The 17,630-nt window shown below is 46.4% G+C and overlaps 2 protein-coding genes across 3 annotated transcripts in view; both read left to right on the top strand.

Annotated features, from left to right (window-relative positions):
- Nucleotides 1-4,571, top strand: part of STRIP2 (striatin interacting protein 2) — an 81,529-nt gene extending 76,958 nt beyond the window's left edge. For both annotated transcript variants that reach the window (XM_053404700.1, XM_053404699.1), the window contains 2 exons: nt 1,054-1,258; nt 2,904-4,571. In XM_053404700.1, the coding sequence (XP_053260675.1) occupies nt 1,054-1,258; nt 2,904-3,154 (456 nt within the window). In that variant the 3' untranslated portion in view covers nt 3,155-4,571. The remainder of the gene's footprint in view (nt 1-1,053; nt 1,259-2,903) is intronic.
- A 3,181-nt stretch (nt 4,572-7,752) lies between these two features.
- On the top strand, nt 7,753-13,457 carry SMKR1 (small lysine rich protein 1). The gene is made up of 3 exons (XM_053406372.1): nt 7,753-8,125; nt 9,095-9,190; nt 13,041-13,457. The coding sequence occupies exons 2-3, from the start codon at nt 9,188-9,190 to the stop codon at nt 13,248-13,250; spliced, it is 213 nt and encodes a 70-aa protein (XP_053262347.1). The 5' UTR covers nt 7,753-8,125; nt 9,095-9,187; the 3' UTR covers nt 13,251-13,457.
- Nucleotides 13,458-17,630: the final 4,173 nt, after the last annotated feature.

The following is a 17,630-nucleotide window of genomic DNA, read 5'->3' as shown; positions in this document are numbered from 1 at the left end:
TTTAACATATCATTTTCAACAGTAATTAAACATACTTTTACATCTTATAGTTTTTTTTTACTTCCATCAATCACATCTGAAAATTTTCCCATCTATTCACTTAATATACATTTCTTACCTTCACTATTACATTTAAATCTCACAACTAATATCTCTATTCTTTCTCTACTTTGCAATGTTTCATATATTTCTCCTTACAAAACTTCTTGTAGTCCTACTAGCGTAATTTGTTGATTACAGTTGCTCTTCAAATAGTTTTGTATATTTCTTCCAATCTTCTGTAAATCTCTGGTCCCGCAGGTTTCGAATCCTTCCTGTCATTTTATCTAATTCTGCATAGTCCATTAATTTTGTCTGCCATTCTTCTTTTGTCGGAATTTCTTCTTGCTTCCATTTCTGGGCTAACAATATTCTTGTCGCTTTTGTTGCATATAAGAACAATTTAACATCTTGCCTATTAATGTCCTGACCTATAATACCAAGTAAAAATGCTTCTGGTTTTTTTTTAATTTTAGAGATTTATTTCCTGGGCTTTAAATATAGTGTGTGTGTGTGTGTGTGTATTTTAATGAACCTGTAAAGGTAAAGGTAAAGAGACCCCTGACCATTAGGTCCAGTCGTGGCCGACTCTGGGGTTGCAGCGCTCATCTCGCTTTATTGGCCGAGGGAGCCGGCGTACAGCTTCTGGGTCATGTGGCCAGCATGACTAAGCCGCTTCTGGCGAACCAGAGCAGCGCATGGAAACGCCGTTTACCTTCCCGCTGGAGCGGTACCTATTTATCTACTTGCACTTTGAGGTGCTTTCAGACTGCTAGGGTGGCAGGAGGAGGGACCGAGCAACGGGAGCTCACCCCGCTGCGGGGATTCGAACCGCCAACCTTCTGATCGGCAAGTCCTAGGTTCTGTGGTTTAACCCACAGCGCCACCCGCGTCCCTTTTCCACTCATATTGAACGCCTTAAATGTATTGTTTGCCTGTTCCTGCAATCATTAAGACTGTATTCCTAAAAGAAATATATCTTGTTCTGTTGCTTCCTGTTTGGTATATCGTTAGATGTTGGTGGTCTTCAAGTCTGCACCTATCCTGAAACGGGCTCTGAAAGTCAAGCAAGCCATGATGCAGCTCTACGTCCTGAAGCTGCTGAAGATCCAGACCAAGTATCTTGGGCGCCAGTGGAGGAAGAGCAACATGAAGACAATGTCCGCCATCTACCAGAAAGTGCGCCATCGCATGAACGACGATTGGGCTTACGGCAACGGTGGGTGTTGCAAATGCCTTCCTTGCCTGGAAGGGTGATGCTGGTCTTGGCTGAGCATTCTGTGGGCATTCCCCATCTCTATATCATCCACTGAACATCTGATCTGTCTCTTTTGCTTGCACAGGGCACCAACCACGCTGCCCCTCCAGGTGTTATTGTGTCACAAACCCCATCAGGTCAATGTGGTTTAGTCACTTTCAGGTGTATTGACTTAGCTGGGCTCCTTAACTGCAGTTTTTAAGATGCGATGTTCCCTCTGCTTATGGAGTGCTCCATTTGGGGTACTTTCCATTGTGACCCCCTGAAGCTGCCGTATACAGAGTTAGTTTGCTGTTCCATTTAGCCTCCAACTGGCAGTGGTCTCCAGGACTTTAGAGATCTGAGGCCTTTCTCAGTACCAACTACCTGAGATGTCGTAGCTGGAGAATCTAGGGATTGGGACTGGGACCATTGGCATGAAATGCATATACCGTATTTTTCGCTCCATAAGACGCACTTTTTTCCTCCTAAAATGTAAGGGGAAATGTCTGTGCGTCTTACGGAGCGAATGTGAGGTCCCTGGAGCCGAATTGCCCAGGGGCAAAAAGCAGATTGTGCTTTCTTTTTTTTTAGAAAGAGGGGTAAAGGTACCCCCCTGCCCGTACGGCCAGTCTTGACAGACTCTAGGGTTGTGCGCCCATCTCACTCAAGAGGCCGGGGGCCAGCGCTGTCCGGAGACACTTCCGGGTCACGTGGCCAGCGTGACATCGCTGCTCTGGCGAGCCAGAGCCGCACACGGAACGCCGTTTACCTTCCCGCTAGTAAGCGGTCCCTATTTATCTACTTGCACCCGGGGGTGCTTTCGAACTGCTAGGTTGGCAGGCGCTGGGACCGAACAACGGGAGTGCACCCCGCCGCGGGGATTCGAACCGCCGACCTTTCGATCGGCAAGCCCTAGGCGCTGAGGCTTTTACCCACAGCGCCACCCGCGTCCCCAGAAAGAGGGGAGGGGGTGTTGAAACAGCTGCTGAGCAGCTGATCGGCAAGTAATGGGAGGGAGATAAGGGACTCTAGCGATAAAGGAGGCTGTCTGGGAGGGGGGAGGTAAAAGCCCATGGATCCTCAGGATTTTTGCATTGGGTCACCCCAAATTCACCAACAGATCACATAGCATGTCCATGGCTACAGCCTGCACCAAAAAAATCATGCATCCACTGTTTCGTGGGGCTGCAAGGGCGCAAAAACGTGGTTACAAAACATGGATCCACATGGATTCTCAGGATTTTTGCACTGGACTACCCCAAACTCACTGTCAAATCACATATCATGTCTGTGGCCACAGCAGGAACCACAAAAATCATACCATCCACTGTTTTGTTCAGAATATTTTTTTCTTGTTTTCCTCTAAAAACTAGGTGTGTCTTATGGTAAGGTGTGTCTTATGGAGCGAAAAATACGGTATTCTCTCCAGTAATGATGAAATGACTCATTCTTGGGGCCACTAGGAATCCAAGGATGTCACTCCAAAGACCATGATTGACACTATGAGTCTCAACGCTGACAGAGCTGTGGGCTCAGGCCCAACCCAAAAGAGGTTGCTCTGTATTACCAGAAAGAGCACCTTCCACTTTTCATCTTGGCTCTCTCTTGTCTTGTTGGCACCTAGATATCGACGCTCGGCCCTGGGACTTCCAAGCTGAAGAATGCACTTTACGAGCCAATATTGAAGCCTTTAACAGCCGGAGGTATGATAAATCCCAGGACTCTGAATTTGCTCCAGTGGACAACTGCTTGCAGAGTGTGTTGGGCCAGCCCCTGGACCTTCCTGAAGATTTCCATTACTCTTACGAACTGTGGCTGGAGAGAGAAGTGTTCTCACAGCCCATCCGCTGGGAAGAACTATTACGCTATCCGTGATGGCACTGGGAAGCTTCACCTGAACAAAATGCCATCTTGGTCTCTCCAAATAATAGGTGCTGTGTCCTGGGGGAAAGGGCTGATCCTTCTGTGTTTGGGGGTACTTGTGTCTGGCAGAAAACTTTTCAGGGTGAGTTGAAATGTTAAACACCTTAAAAATGCCCTCAACTTTGCAAGAATCTTCCCTTTTCTCCCGGACTGCTTCAATCTACTATACATGGGCCTGCAAGTAGCAACAGAAGTCCTGGTTCTGATCCATTTACACTGATCTATCTTGAATATTATATATTTAAATATCTAATGTGGATGAGCTTTCCTTTCCTGCTTGCTTTCATGCGATGGTTGTTGTGTGTGCCAAGTTGTCCAAGACTTGAGTCACTACCATGCACAATTCATGTTTCTAGATATCTCAGCAAATGTTTACCTTTTAAAAAACTTGCAGCACTCCATGCAGCTTGCTTCCCTAGAAACTGCAAACTCCACGGTTCATAAAAAGCAAGCTGTAAGTGTCAGTCTGGCACCCAGCTATATTCCAAAGAGCATCTAGGCATGAAAACTATGAATGGGAGCGATTCTTTTAATAGAAAACAGTGCATACAGAACCAGTTTGGGCGGATCCAATTGCAAATTAAGCAAGTTTCTCCACATCTAGAATGAAAAATTATTTGTTCAATTTTCCTTATGTTGCTTCCATGAGCTCTACTTATTCACATTGTGAGAAATGTTCTGCTTGTTCACGTTTTAAGGATGTCTTTGTACATCACTAAACCTGCCCCCAAGTGGACCTTCTGTGGGTGTGAGTGAGAGATTGGAGAGATGGTTGTGCCAGAAATGAGGCCAAAATCAAACCCTAGACCCAGTCTGGAAACACTGAGGTTTATGGTAAAGCTGTGTGTACTTTGTGTGTGCAAAAGGACATTTTAACAGTTATAATGTATAACACAGCAAAGCCTTTTTCTCTGTAAAATGCAAGTAAGAGGATTTTAGTTTCTTGCATATGCATTGGCCAATGTTCTTCCATGCTACCTCCTAAAGGCACAAAAGGACACTCATAAATTACTCCAATCATGCAAACATATTATATAAAGGGGTAGCACATATATTTCACTCCCTGCTAGATGTATGAATGCCAGAGATTGTTCCATAGTTCATTGGTATGAGTGGGAGCCAGATATCTCTCTTGGTGAAGCACCTGCACTCTTTAAATCCCCTTGCAACTTTAAGCTTCCTATTTAATGTGAGAAAACTGTAAACACAAGTTCCCAGAATACATGTATTCTCTCTGTTGCTGTGGAGTGAGAACGTTTGTTTCCTAGTGTGCATCGAGACAAAGCATTTTTCAAGGAAATGGCCATATGAAGTCAGTCCAGTTTTTAAGCACAAGTTGTAACCAAGAATAAAAGCTACTCTTCAAGGATGTTTGTGTGTGTGTTCTTTCACGTTGTTCATTTTAATGATTTGTAAAAAGATCACCACAGATGCATTCACACGAACTCAGGAAGGAAGTTTTAAGCCACTGTATAATTTCCAATACGAGTTTTAAATGCTCCAGGGACTAACATGTGCAGTTAGTTCCAGCAGCAAGTCCAACAATAAATGCTAGTATGCATGTGCCATTATTATTATTATTATTATTATTATTATTATTATTAGGATTTTTCACCCTACCATTCCTGTCAAAGAAGCACAGATAATGAATTTACAGTGCAATCCTACCCTTTGCCCTCCTCATAAGTAAGCCATATTGAATTCAGCAGAGCTTAATCTCAGGTAAATTCCAGCCTTAGGCTGGCACCATCTCTGATTGCATTTTGGGGCTTCCTTAAGCCATACAGCTCAAAGTTGGCCTTTTTCAGATAATATAATTTCAGTTACAGTTGTGGTCATGCTGGGCTGGTGCAGCTGCATTGTGTGTATATTGCCATATTATTATTTTTTAATTTATTTATTTTTGAGAAAAGTAAGATTTGCAAATAACACCCTCACAAAGAAACAGTCAGCTCACACTTACAATAAAAAAAACCCTGTACAATTGAAAATGTTCTTAAACTTTTTAAAGAGTGGATAATTTAATTGTTTTATTCTTTCTGTAAACCGTTTGGAGGGTTTGGGTTGGGTTGGTTTTTTTTACAGTCAAGCAGTATATCGTTTTTGAAATTGATATTAATATAAGCAGACCGAATTGGTGTCCTAATGAGATTGATGATTATAAGCTGTATGTTCAAGATCCCAGCTGCGGGATCTTAAGACCACCAAGTAGTAGTAGTAGATGGCGCATGTTTTCTCTCCCATCCTTGCCACCATAACTGTTTGCAGGGTCCACTTGCCCTGGGCCCACCTACAATAATCCCCACACGCCACATACTGATTACTGTTAAGTTGTGAGTGAACATATCAGACAACACAGCAATTCTTCAGACAGCTCTTGTTTATTCACAGGCCAGAACAGAGCTGAACTGAAGGGTTCAGCCAACCTGCTTATATAGAGCTCAACTACAAAGCAACGGTAACAACTTTCTCTAACTATCCAATCACTGAACGTCACTTTCAATTCCTTATTTGCATATGTGGACCTGAGTGAAAACTACAGTATCCCCCTGCTGGCCCAGGGTGAGAACTTGAGTACATAATTACTTTGCCATATACTGTTATATCTTAATCAGTGAGACTCGGGTGAGAGGTGGTGTAGAAATGTTTTGTGAAAAAGGGAATGAATAAAAACTCTGTGGGTGTGTGAGCGAGTTTGTGTATTTTATAGGCAGCTTTTGTATTGCTAAAAGCCAATGACAAACTGAATATACAGTATATGTTATACAATCTATAATAGTGTTATGTACTGAGTTGAATAGGATCCAGAATGCAGCAGTCTGATTGGTCCTAGAACTATAAGATCCAGAATACAGCAGTCTGATTGGTCCTAGAACAATACAATCCAGGATGCAGCAGTCTGGTTGGTCCACATGAGCCACCCAATCCAACTACATGTGGAAGTGAATCCGCAACCTGATTGGCCTACAGGAGAATCCCGGAATTAGCCAATCATGTGGGGCCCATTGTATAAATAATGTATATAAAGCAGACAGTTAGGGGGAACTTCCATTCCTCCTCACCACTATGAGCTGAATAAAGAGCATGAAATCCACACTCGACTCCGAGTATATTTCAAATTGTTGTTGTTTAGTCGTTTAGTCGTGTCCGACTCTTCGTGACCCCCTGGACCAGAGCACGCCAGGCCCTCCTGTCTTCCACTGCCTCCCGCAGTTTGGTCAAACTCATGCTGGTCTCTTTGAGAACACTGTCCAACCATCTCGTCCTCTGTCGTCCCCTTCTCCTTGCGCCCTCCATCTTTCCCAACATCAGGGTCTTTCCCAGGGAGTCTTCTCTTCTCATGAGGTGGCCACAATCTTGGAGCCTCAGCTTCAGGATCTGTCCTTCCAGTGAGCACTCAGGGCTGATTTCCTTCAGAATGGAGAGGTTTGATCTTCTTGCAGTCCATGGGACTCTCAAGAGTCTCCTCCAGCACCAGAATTCAAAAGCATCAATTCTTTGGCGATCAGCCTTCTTTGTGGTCCAGCTCTCACTTCCATACATCACTACTGGGAAAACCATAGCTTTAATTATACGGACCTTTGTTGGCAAGGTGATGTCTTCTTTTTAAGATGCTGTCTAGGTTTGTCGTTGCTTTTCTCCCAATGAGAAGGCGTCTTTTAATTTCGTGACTGCTATCACCATCTGCAGTGATCATGGAGCCCAAGAAAGTAAAATCTCTCACTGCCTCCATTTCTTCCCCTTCTATTTGCCAGGAGGTGATGGGACCAGTGGCCATGATCTTCGTTTTTTTGATGTTGAGCTTCAGCCCATATTTTGCGCTCTCCTCTTTCACCCTCAATAAAAGGTTCTTTAATTCCTCCTCACTTTCTGCCATCCAGGTTGTGTCATCTACATATCTGAGGTTGTTGATATTTCTTCCGGCAATCTTAATTCTGGCTTGGGATTCATCCAGCCCAGCCTCTCGCATGATGAATTCTGCATATAAGTTAAATAAGCAGGGAGACAATAAAGGTAAAGGGACCCCTGACCATTAGGCCCAGTCGTGGCCGACTCTGGGGTTGTGGCGCTCATCTCGCTTTACTGGCCGAGGGAGCCGGTATACAGCTTCTGGGTCATGTGGCCAGCAGGACTAAGCCACCTCTGCTAACCAGAGCAGCGCACGGAAACACCATTTACCTTCCCGCCGGAGTGGTACCTATTTATCTACTTGCACTTGACGTGCTTTTGAACTGCTAGGTTGGCAGGAGCAGGGACCGAGTAACGGGAGCTCACCCCGTCGCAGGGATTTGAACCGCCGACCTTGTGATCGGCAAGTCCTAGGCTCTGTGGTTTAACCCACAGCGCCACCTGTGTCCCTTTTAGGGAGACAATATACAATAGCATATGCTTGCTATCTATCTATCTATCTATCTATCTATCTATCTATCTATCTATCTATCTATCATCTATCTATCTAATACTATGTTTATCTGATTCTTCTATTTAAGAGAGAATGGGGAGATTTTCCCGCCCTTTTCCCTCACAGTCGCCTGTTGGAGGCTTGTTCGAACAGAAGGGGGAGGGGGCGCGCGGGCGCCTCTTTTTCCCGCCTTTTCTCCTCCCTCCTCACAACGGCGTAACACGTCCTCCCGAAACTGCCGCCGGAGTGCGCACGCGCGGGCTCGGGTCTCGCTGGGTGCCGCTCGTTGCCCGGTTACGAAGGAATGACCTCATCGACCCTCCCCTCCTCCCTTTTTCGAACCATGGCAACCGAACTGGGCGGCGAGGTAAACAGAAGGCGGCAAGCCCCGCCCCCGAACGGCCAAGCTCCGCCCGGCAAACTGGCGGCGGTGGCGGCTCCGTCTGGTCCCGCGCACGCAGGCGCGGGGGCGCGCGAGCTCCGCTTTGGACGGGTCGGGAGAGGAGGAGCTGGCTTGGCTGGTGAGTCCGCGCGGGACGCGTGTAGCCCGGGCGGCACGTGAGAACGCGGACTCGCGTGTTAAGGAGGAGGACGCGTGTCGGCTAGGGAAATGCGTTGCCTGTTAGTGAAGGAAGCGGGGGGGGGGAAGTAGGGGGCGAAGAGAAGTGCCCCAACCTTTTAACAGCAGCTGGAGTTATATACCTGCCCTATGCCCAGAGAGGGGACTATTAAGATATTGAACAAAGGGAAACTGGTCAGTAAGGAAATTATCCTTGTCTGACTTTCCTGAGCCTCATTTTTTAGAAAATTAAACTTTCCCTGCTCTGTTGTACCAAGAGTTCAGTGAGATGCTTCCTGCTTGCTCCATCTATCAGCTTCTCCTCAATGGATTTGTCTAATCTCCTTTAAAAGCCACCCAATTGGTAAATTATGGAATGAAATTAAAAGCGATTTGGAGATATGGTCAAACCTAAAACTGTCATCAATGGGCCGGATTTCTGTGATTAAGATGAATGTGCTGCCAAAGATGCTTTTTTTGGTTTCAAGCCCTCCCAATTATAGATAATGTGAAATGTTTTAAAGAATGGCAGAAAGCACTATCCAGATTTATCTGGAAGGGGAAGAAACCCAGAATTAAATATAAATTACTTATGGATTCTAAAGAAAGAGGGGGGGTTTCCCTGCCAGATTTAAAAATTGATTTTGAAGCTGCTGCACTTTGCTGGATTAAAGAATGGATGCAATTAGAAGACACAGATCTATTAGATTTGGAGGGATTCGACAATGTGTTTGGTTGGCAATCATATTTATGGTATGACAAGGTAAAGGCCCATAATGCAGGTAATCAGGCCTTTCTTTTATACAATATGCCCTGATTCTCATCCTCAAAAATGTTCGGTAAAGCCAGATATTGTGTCATCACAACAGTGTTATCTTATAACATCTTATATCATTACTTTACTGTGCTCTCTTTTCTTTTTACGTTGTAGGCATTGCCTTTGGAAGTATTAAAAAAAATTAATTGCCTTGCATTGGGACTAGACACAATGGTCACTAGCTCAGTCCAGTGAAAGGACATCACTATGGTAATGTATAGTTTCACAGATCCCAGTGCTAACGAGGCACCATTCGTTGCTTCTGGGGGAGCAGGAAAAGCTGTTTCTTTTCCAGACCCCTTTGGCTTTCTCTTTATGCATTCTGGGTGGTGCTTCATTATTCTCCCACCGCGACAGTAGCCTGCATTCAATTGTTCTATTTCATTAAAATAATGTCTATAACACCAGTGCTTTTTTTCTTTAAAAAAAATGTTTAGGGGTACTTTCATTTTGACTCGAGAAAAATCACCATTTTAGAGTTCAAATCGGGGGAAATAAATACGGTAAATGGAAAAAGTTCAAAGATTCACAAAATGTTTAGGAGTACAGTGGACACTCGGGTTGCGAACATGATCCGTGCGGGATGCATGTTCGCAACCTGCAGCGTTCGCAACCCACAGAGGCGCTTCTGCGCATGTGCAAAGCACGATTTACTGCTTTTGCGCATGCGCAACCGCTGAAGCCCGGAAGTAACCCGTTCCAGTGCTTCCAGGTTTTGGCGGGTGCGTAACCCAAAAAAACACAACCTGAAGCGGCTGTAACCCGAGGTATGACTGTATGCATACTCTCCCCCCCCCCCAATAAAGCACTGTACTGTATAACACCTTTAATTTTGCAAAGAAAGAAAGAAACGTTTTGGCTGCATTCTAGCCCACTGTTGTCAAGGCTGGACTTTTTGTTTCCCAGGGATCCAACAATACATTCAACGGGGGATTTATGGCCCTTCAGATGTTATGGGGGGCCACGGGTGGCGCTGTGGGTTAAACTACAGAGCCTAGGACTTGCCGATCAGAAGGGTGGCGGTTCGAATCCCCGCGACGGGGTGAGCTCCCGTTGCTCGGTCCCTGCTCCTGCCAACCTAGCAGTTCGAAAGCACCTCAAAGTTCAAGTAGATAAATAGGTACCACTCTGGCGGGAAGGTAAACGGCGTTTCCGTGCGCTGCTCTGGTTTCTCCAGAAGCGGCTTAGTCATGCTGGCCACATGACCCAGAAGCTGTACGCCGGCTCCCTCGGCCAGTAAAGCGAGATGAGCGCCGCAACCCCAGAGTCGGCCACGACTGGACCCATTACCTTTACCTAGATGTTATGGGACTCCCAGCTCCCATGAGCCCCAGCCAAAGTGGCCAATGCTAAAAGGTGATGGGAGCCAGAGTCCAGCAATCCCTGAAGGACCACAGGCTCCTCAGCTGCTCTTCCTCTTCCACCCCTTTCCCTTATGGGGCGGCCTTTGAAGACTTGCTTCAGCAGCTTCCGGTTAGGAGAGCAACAGGTTCCCGGCCACTGCTGTAGAACCATAAATAACTTTGGATCTGAGTTTCCTAAAGGGCTGTCACTTCCCATCTGAACTGGTCCAAATATTGAGGCTGCCCTCCAAACCGCGCCCCCCCCCCTGCAACCAGAGGTAAGTCTGATGGGGCACTGAAGATGGGGGCTTCTTTGGAATTCCCTCCATGAGGAGTCATTCTGTTTTTTTCAATTTGTTTGGTTTCAGGTAGAGATCACGCCCCCCCCAAATTTAACACTCCAATTTATCCAACCTGTTGCTTTAATGTTTGGAATTGTTCTTTGATTTCATTGTTTGTTTGCTTAACTAATAATAATAATAATAATAATAATAATAATAATAATAATAATTTATTTATTTATTTATTCCCCGCCCATCTGGCTGGGCTTCCTCAGCCACTCTGGGCAGCTTCCAACAAAATATTAAAATACTGTAATACATCAAACATTAAAAGCTTCCCTAAGCAGGGCTGCCTTCAGATGTCTTCTAAAAGTCTGGTAGTTGTTGTTCTCTTTGACATCTGGTGGGAGGGCGTTCCACAGGGCGGGAGCCACCACCGAGAAGGCCCTCTACCTGGTTCCCTGTAACTTGGCTTCTCGCAGGGAGGGAACCGCCAGAAGGCCCTCGGAGCTGGACCTCAGTGTCTGGGTAGAATGATGGGGGTGGAGACGCTCCTTCAGATATACTGGACCGAGGCCAAGCTGCTGTTGAAGTCTCATTGCCCCAAACAGCAGGTGAACAAGTTTTGGCCGAGCATTGAGACTCTTGATCTCAGGGTTGTGGGTTTGAGTCTCTTGTTGAGCAAGAGATTCCTGTATTGCAGGGGGTTGAACTGGAAGACTCTCACGATCCCAACTCAACGATTCTATGACTTAAATCAATAGTCATTACCGTAAAGGTGTGGTGTGGGGAACGTATCTTACAGCATCCTTCCCCTCCCTGGGAACCTTTTATGGTGAATGTGAGCCTTCTGAGAACTCTCCCCTGACAGCGGCCAGCTTAGTTTCTGGAGCCCAACAGAAGCCCAGTATGATTTTCTCGACGTAATCCAGAAAGACTCGATGCTAGCTTCAGCTGCTTCCTCCAACCTGCAGACTCTTCCTGCACACACACACACACACCATTGTAAGAAGAGGCATTTGTCTCAGTATATTAATGATGTGGACAAAGGCCATTGCAGAAGGCTGCAGGTTCCTGTTGCAAGAAATATTAAGAGACTTCCCGTATTTTTCGCTCTATAGGACACACCCGACCATAAGACGCACCTAGTTTTAGAGGGCGAGAACAAGAAAAAAAATATTATCTCCCTCTCTGCGCAGGACCCCTTCAGCGAAGCGGCAGGAGAAATGGAGCCCCTTCCGTTTCTCCTCCCGCTTGGCTGAAGGGGCGCTGCGCAGAGAGGGAAAGCTGTGCAGCGCCTCTCCAGCAAAGCGAAGCCAGGAGAGCAAGAGGGATCGGTGCACATCGATCCCTCTTGATCTCCTGGCTTGGCGTTGCTTTCGCTGAAGCCCATGGAGCCTGCATTCGCTCCATAAGACGCACACACATTTCCCCTTACTTTTTAGGAGGGGGAAAGCATGTCTTATAGAGCGAAAAATACGGCATTAAAGGTATGGCTGGAAGTGATTTCGGGGGTGGGGGATTTTAAGAAGCACTTCCCACTTCTGGTAAAAACATACAAAAGATTAAAACAAGAGCCATTGGTGCTAAGGGTGGCATTCCACTAAGTTTTACTCAGAGTAGACCCATTGAAATGAATGGACACAACTAGGGTAGGTCCCTTAATTTCACTTGGTCTACTCTGAGTAACATTTAGTGGACTACTGCTCTAAGGTGATCTTTCTTCATGTGCAGCCTCCCATGCTATGAGCTTCCTGTTGCCATCTGAAGTGTGCACCGACCCCTCTCGCTCTCCAGGCTTCGCGTTGCTTTCGCTGAAGCCCATGGAGCCTGCATTCGCTCCATAAGACGCACATACATTTCCCCTTTTTAGGAGGGGAAAAGTGCATCTTATAGAGTGAAAAACACGGTATTTCCCCTTGTTCTGAATGCACAATTTATTACCGTATTTTTCGCCCTATAGGACGCACTTTTTCCCCCTCCAAAAATGAAGGGGAAATGTGTGTGCGTCCTATGGGGCAAATGCAGGCTTTCGCTGAAGCACCGACCCCTCTCGCTCTCCAGACTTCAGGAAGCTCTGCGCAACCCTTGGGAGACCGGCTCCGAGGTTTGCGCAGAGCTGCCTGCAGTCCCGGGCTCAGCGCAGCTCTGCGCGGCCATCGGGAGCCGGGCGCGAAGTCTTCCCGCTGTTCCCTGACCTGGTTCTTCCAGCCCCGCACCTGGGGGGGAAATAATTTTTTTCCCCTTTATTCCCCCCCCCCCAAAAAACTAGGTGTGTCCTATGGGCCGGTGCGTCCTATGGGGCGCAAAATACGGTGTGTGTTTTGCTGGCTGCAGTGATCTACCGGTAATTCTAGAACTTAAAGACTCTTCAGTTTGAGATGGTTCCTGTTTCCCAGCCTCCCGCTGACTCTCCTTCTCTGCTTTTCCTGGCAGGGTGGTGGAGGCAAAGGCAAAGGAAAGGGGAAAGGAAAGGGAAAAGGGAAAGGGAAGAAAGGGAAGAAGGGCGCCGTCGAGGTGGACATCATGAGCCCGGCGGCCATGCTGAACCTCTACTACATTGCCCACAACGCCGCTGCCTGCTTGGAGTTCCGTGGCTTCCCGTGGCCAGGCTCTCCGAAAAAGAAAGGGAAGAAGCGGAAATAGGGACGCCGCAGTGGGAGAAGGCCGCCCCAGCATTCGCGGTGAGACCCGGAGCCCCGTCACAGGGGAAGGAGACTTTTGCGGGGGCCACGCGAACCCAGCAGAATTCACTCAGGTTTCTTTCTTTGCCATGATCACTGTTGCAGGTGGACTGAAGCGGCTCTGGCTTCCAACGACCAGAAGGAAGTAAACGCTGCTTTGAGATGCCTAGTGCAGCACCGCAGTCTGTTCTTCATTGTTGCAGGAAGTGACTCGCAGAACGTACCTCCTCCTGATCGTGTCTCATGGGGGTGGGCTTTGCGCTAGGGGCAGCCAACATCTCCAGGGCCCCTGCTTTCTCTTGTGAAAGCTGCACCGCAAGCGTGAAATTTGGTTGCGCAAACCAAGCTGCAGCCGCGATGCAGGGGACTTTCAGGACCTGGGGTGTTTAATATTCAATACTCCACACACTAGGCAAGTCTGGCCTGAGCGTAAAGGCAGGCTGAGAATTTGCCTGGGGAAGGGGTGGGTGGGACCATCCTTTAAGCAGTGCAGAGGTCCAGCGCCTCTGCGTCGAACATGACCAGCTTCCAGAGTGTGCCCCATAATCCTTTTGTGACAGCCCAGGGGATTCTGGGGCAGAGTGTCATTTCCATGCAGGAACCCGCTTAGCTGCGAGGGTATACATCTAGCATCTTTTATGATTCTCAGAATCCCAGACTTACGTGCTGCACCAGATAGTGCAACGTTTTGTGTGATTTGCTTGGTGAAGGGAAGTCGTTAAGACGCCTGGGACCTGTGTGACAGAGTAGTCGAGGATTAGATCTGTTGGGAAGCAAATTTATACATAGGATCAGGAAGAAACGGGCAAGGATTTCAGTAGGGTGGGCTGTGAAGTAGAGTGTACGCTGGCTCAGGTGGCATCCTGACAGGCTCAGGTGCAGTTTGAATTTATATAAAGGTAAAGGGACCCCTGACCATTAGGTCCAGTCGCGGACGACTCTGGGGTTGGGGCGCTCATCTCGCTTTATTGGCTGAGGGAGCCGGCGTACAGCTTCCGGGTCATGTGGCCAGCATGACTAAGCCGCTTCTGGCAAACCAGAGCAGCGCACGGAAACGCCGTTTACCTCCCTACCAGAGCGGTACCTATTTATCTACTTGTACTTTGACGTGCTTTCGAACTGCTAGGTTGGCAGGAGCAGGGAGGTCACCCTGTCGCGGGGATTCGAACTGCCAACCTTCTGATTGGCAAGTCCTAAGCTCTGTGGTTTAACCCACAGCACCACCCGTGTCCCTCCTATATATATTATATGCCAGCTGGGTTGGTATTGCTGCCTAAACAGGTCCAGACCTGAAACCTTATCCGCAGCAAAGAAGGATTTGCCATCTGCCTGAGCTCCGGGGTGCTATTGGGAATGTGCCATGTAGGCAGACGAGGTGAGGGGGAAGGAACCGTGCCAATCTGGAAATGTAAGGATGCCTGCAGATGTCTCTCAGTACTTCCAGAGGCTCACACGCCCACCAAAGCAGAGGGGAGCCTTCCCTTATCCTAGTATGGCTTTGTAGACCTGGCTGACGGGGCCCCAGGCAGCAGCTATCCTTACAGCTGTGCTGTACTGATAAAACTTGGCTCAGGAAGACTAGGAAGCTGGGCGTTGATAGAGAGGCAAGGCGTGGGCTAGCCTTCTGTCCTCCTCCCTTTCTGCAAGGAAGTACACAGTTGGTTTGGAAGTGGGGTGGCAGGTGTGTATTCACCATTTTATCCACCCTTTTGACCACACTGCGCTGTGTAGCTTCTGGGAAGTTCAGATTGCCTGCTGATGCTGGTCAGCTAATCTTGAACTAACGTACTGCGGACAGCTGAATATGTGTGTGGGTGCGCGCATTCAAACGGTGCTATTTGATATTCCAGTCCAAAACGTTTCCTTTGTGAAGGAGACATACAGTTGAAGGCTATGCAGCCAGAAACCTGCAGGCGATCCCATTTCTTTTGTTAAATCGTTACCAAGGAATAAGCAAAATATAATGTACAAATGTTTTCCAGTCCAGGCACAGGTAGCAAGAAGACAGCATGTTCACTGCAACTTCCTTGTGAGCATACCCAGGCTGGGCTTCCCACAATTCAGTGTGCAATTACATGCCCTTGTCCCATTAAACTCTGTGGAGTCTGTGCTGATTTCTGGCCATTTATGTTTCACCTTCTTCCCTTTAACATCCCAGCCCTGTCCCACGTTTACATGTAAAGACACAGCCCAAGTTTGATATTTATTGAGATTTTCCACCTTAATACATTAAAAAATCAAAAAAGAAAAAACAAAAAAGTTAAAAACACATAATAATAATAATAATAATAATAAATTTTATTTATATCCCGCCCTCCCCAGCCGAAGCCGGGCTCAGGGCGGCTAACAACAATCAAATAATCAAACAATCAAATAATCAAACATAAAGTTTACAATCCGTATTTTCAATAACATATTTCCCTGACTTCCCCACACCTCCCCTTCTTATATTCCAATTCAAATTGTTAGTTCAACAAGTTCTTATCCCCAATTTTTGACCTTTTTATATTTAATTCATTTTAGAAAAACCAATTTTAACTTATAAACATCAATATTTGTACATCAGTGCTCATTCTTAAAACTTTTTTCTAAAGTCGACCCAAATTCCCTTCCACGAATTCCCCAATTTTCATACTAATAACAAAACAAAATAAAAAAACAGATTATAATTGTACACACTTTGGATTCCCAACCCCCCCCCTTTCCCGGTTTCGATCCCCAACAGATGTCCATCAGTCTTAGACTACTATCAGCCTGGAGACCTCACGTCCGAGGCTCTTAATTCTCTCTCAATTCCTCTCTGCCGGTTTTTTTGGTAGTCCTTAGTATTAAACACCAGATCTCGGAGAAGCTCTGTCCCAATAGGGTCCATGTTTCTTCCAGCCAGACCTCCATACTTAAAAGTGGAGCCCGAATCTTGTTTCTTACTCCTTTTAAGTCCAAATGTCCCAAAAGCTCCAACTTCCACCTTAATCAAATTTGTAATCCATAGGTCTTCAGATCTCCACATAAGGAGATCTCTCCATTCTTCAATCTCCAATTCAGACCAGATTTTCATCATCCAGTACTTATTTTCCTTTGTAACTATCATGTCAGGCCTCTGGCTCTCCTTTGTCATCTGCAACATTATATCTCCTCCTTCCTTTTCCTCAGAAACAACATATATCTCTTTCTCCACACTCTCAAATCTCTCAAGTTTCTCTTCTTGTCCAGCTGCATGAACTTCCTGAGTCAAATCCTTATCAAATTCAATGAATTTGTTTACTGTTAAGTCCAGAGTTGCAACATTGGTAGCCAAAACATCAATTTGGCCTTGTAACTTTCCCAAGAGAAGAAAAACTCTGTCCAATTTAGCTTGAATTTTTCCTCCTTCAGCCATTCTTGTAATGTCCCAAAACCCCCTCTAGAGGGATTTTGGTTACTTAATCTTCCTTCCAGTTCAAATCCAAAAATCAAGTTAGTTTGTATCAGTTCTTCCTTGTTTTCAACAAAATATAACCAAATTGTAACAAATATATCCAGCAGAGACAGCAGAAACAAAGTTCTCTTTTCCCTTCTTGACAGCTAATTTGACAGCTGTCAAACTCTTCTATATCTCCTCAACAGGCTCTCTCGCGGATCACTCCCGGGTCCGGGGGGGTGGCACTTCATCTCTCAAAATTAGCTCTTATCCTCCAGTAAAATTACTTATACTGCCAAATCGTGAAATTAATGTCTTTTACCCAATAAAGAAGAAGAAGTTCTCTCGACCTTAGTTAACTAGTCCTTGCTTTAAATTATTTACAAGACGGGGAGACGGACTTCCTGTTTGTGCCTTCCCCGATCGTGCCTAATTCAAAAAAAAATTTTCTTTGCAAATCCATTTTCCGTACTACTCACGGGTTGTTGCTTTTAAAGTCCAATTGTTCACAAGAAGAAGCAGTCGACTCTCAGCACTGCACCGCTCGCCCCGTCCCCCGTTCCGAAGCCTTTAAAAAGGCTCCTTCGCGGGTCGGGGGGCGCAAATGGTGCCCGCCGAGTCACCAGGTTCACAGGTTTCAGCGCCTGTGATTTCTGAGGGTCCCCGCGTCGCCGCAGCGGCAAGACCCAAATCCTGCGGAGCCGATTCCCTCCGGAGCTCGGAGGGAATCCGCCATTAGTCGATGGCGCTAACCCGGAAGTCCCGACACAGCCCAAGTATGTATGCGGCTTTTCCTAGTGTACTTTGAATTCACCCACAAGAAGTTTTGAATTTTTTTAAACGTCTCCTTTTTCTTTGTGATTCAGGATTACGCAGCAAGTTTTTAGTCTTTTGCACTTTTAAGCATGTTTACTGCAACCCTCCATTTTCTGCTGTGTATCC

The sequence above is a fragment of the Podarcis raffonei genome, chromosome 10, assembly GCF_027172205.1.
Source record: "Podarcis raffonei isolate rPodRaf1 chromosome 10, rPodRaf1.pri, whole genome shotgun sequence".
NCBI classification, from domain to species: domain Eukaryota; kingdom Metazoa; phylum Chordata; class Lepidosauria; order Squamata; family Lacertidae; genus Podarcis; species Podarcis raffonei.
This window is presented reverse-complemented; position numbering and strand designations above follow the sequence as displayed.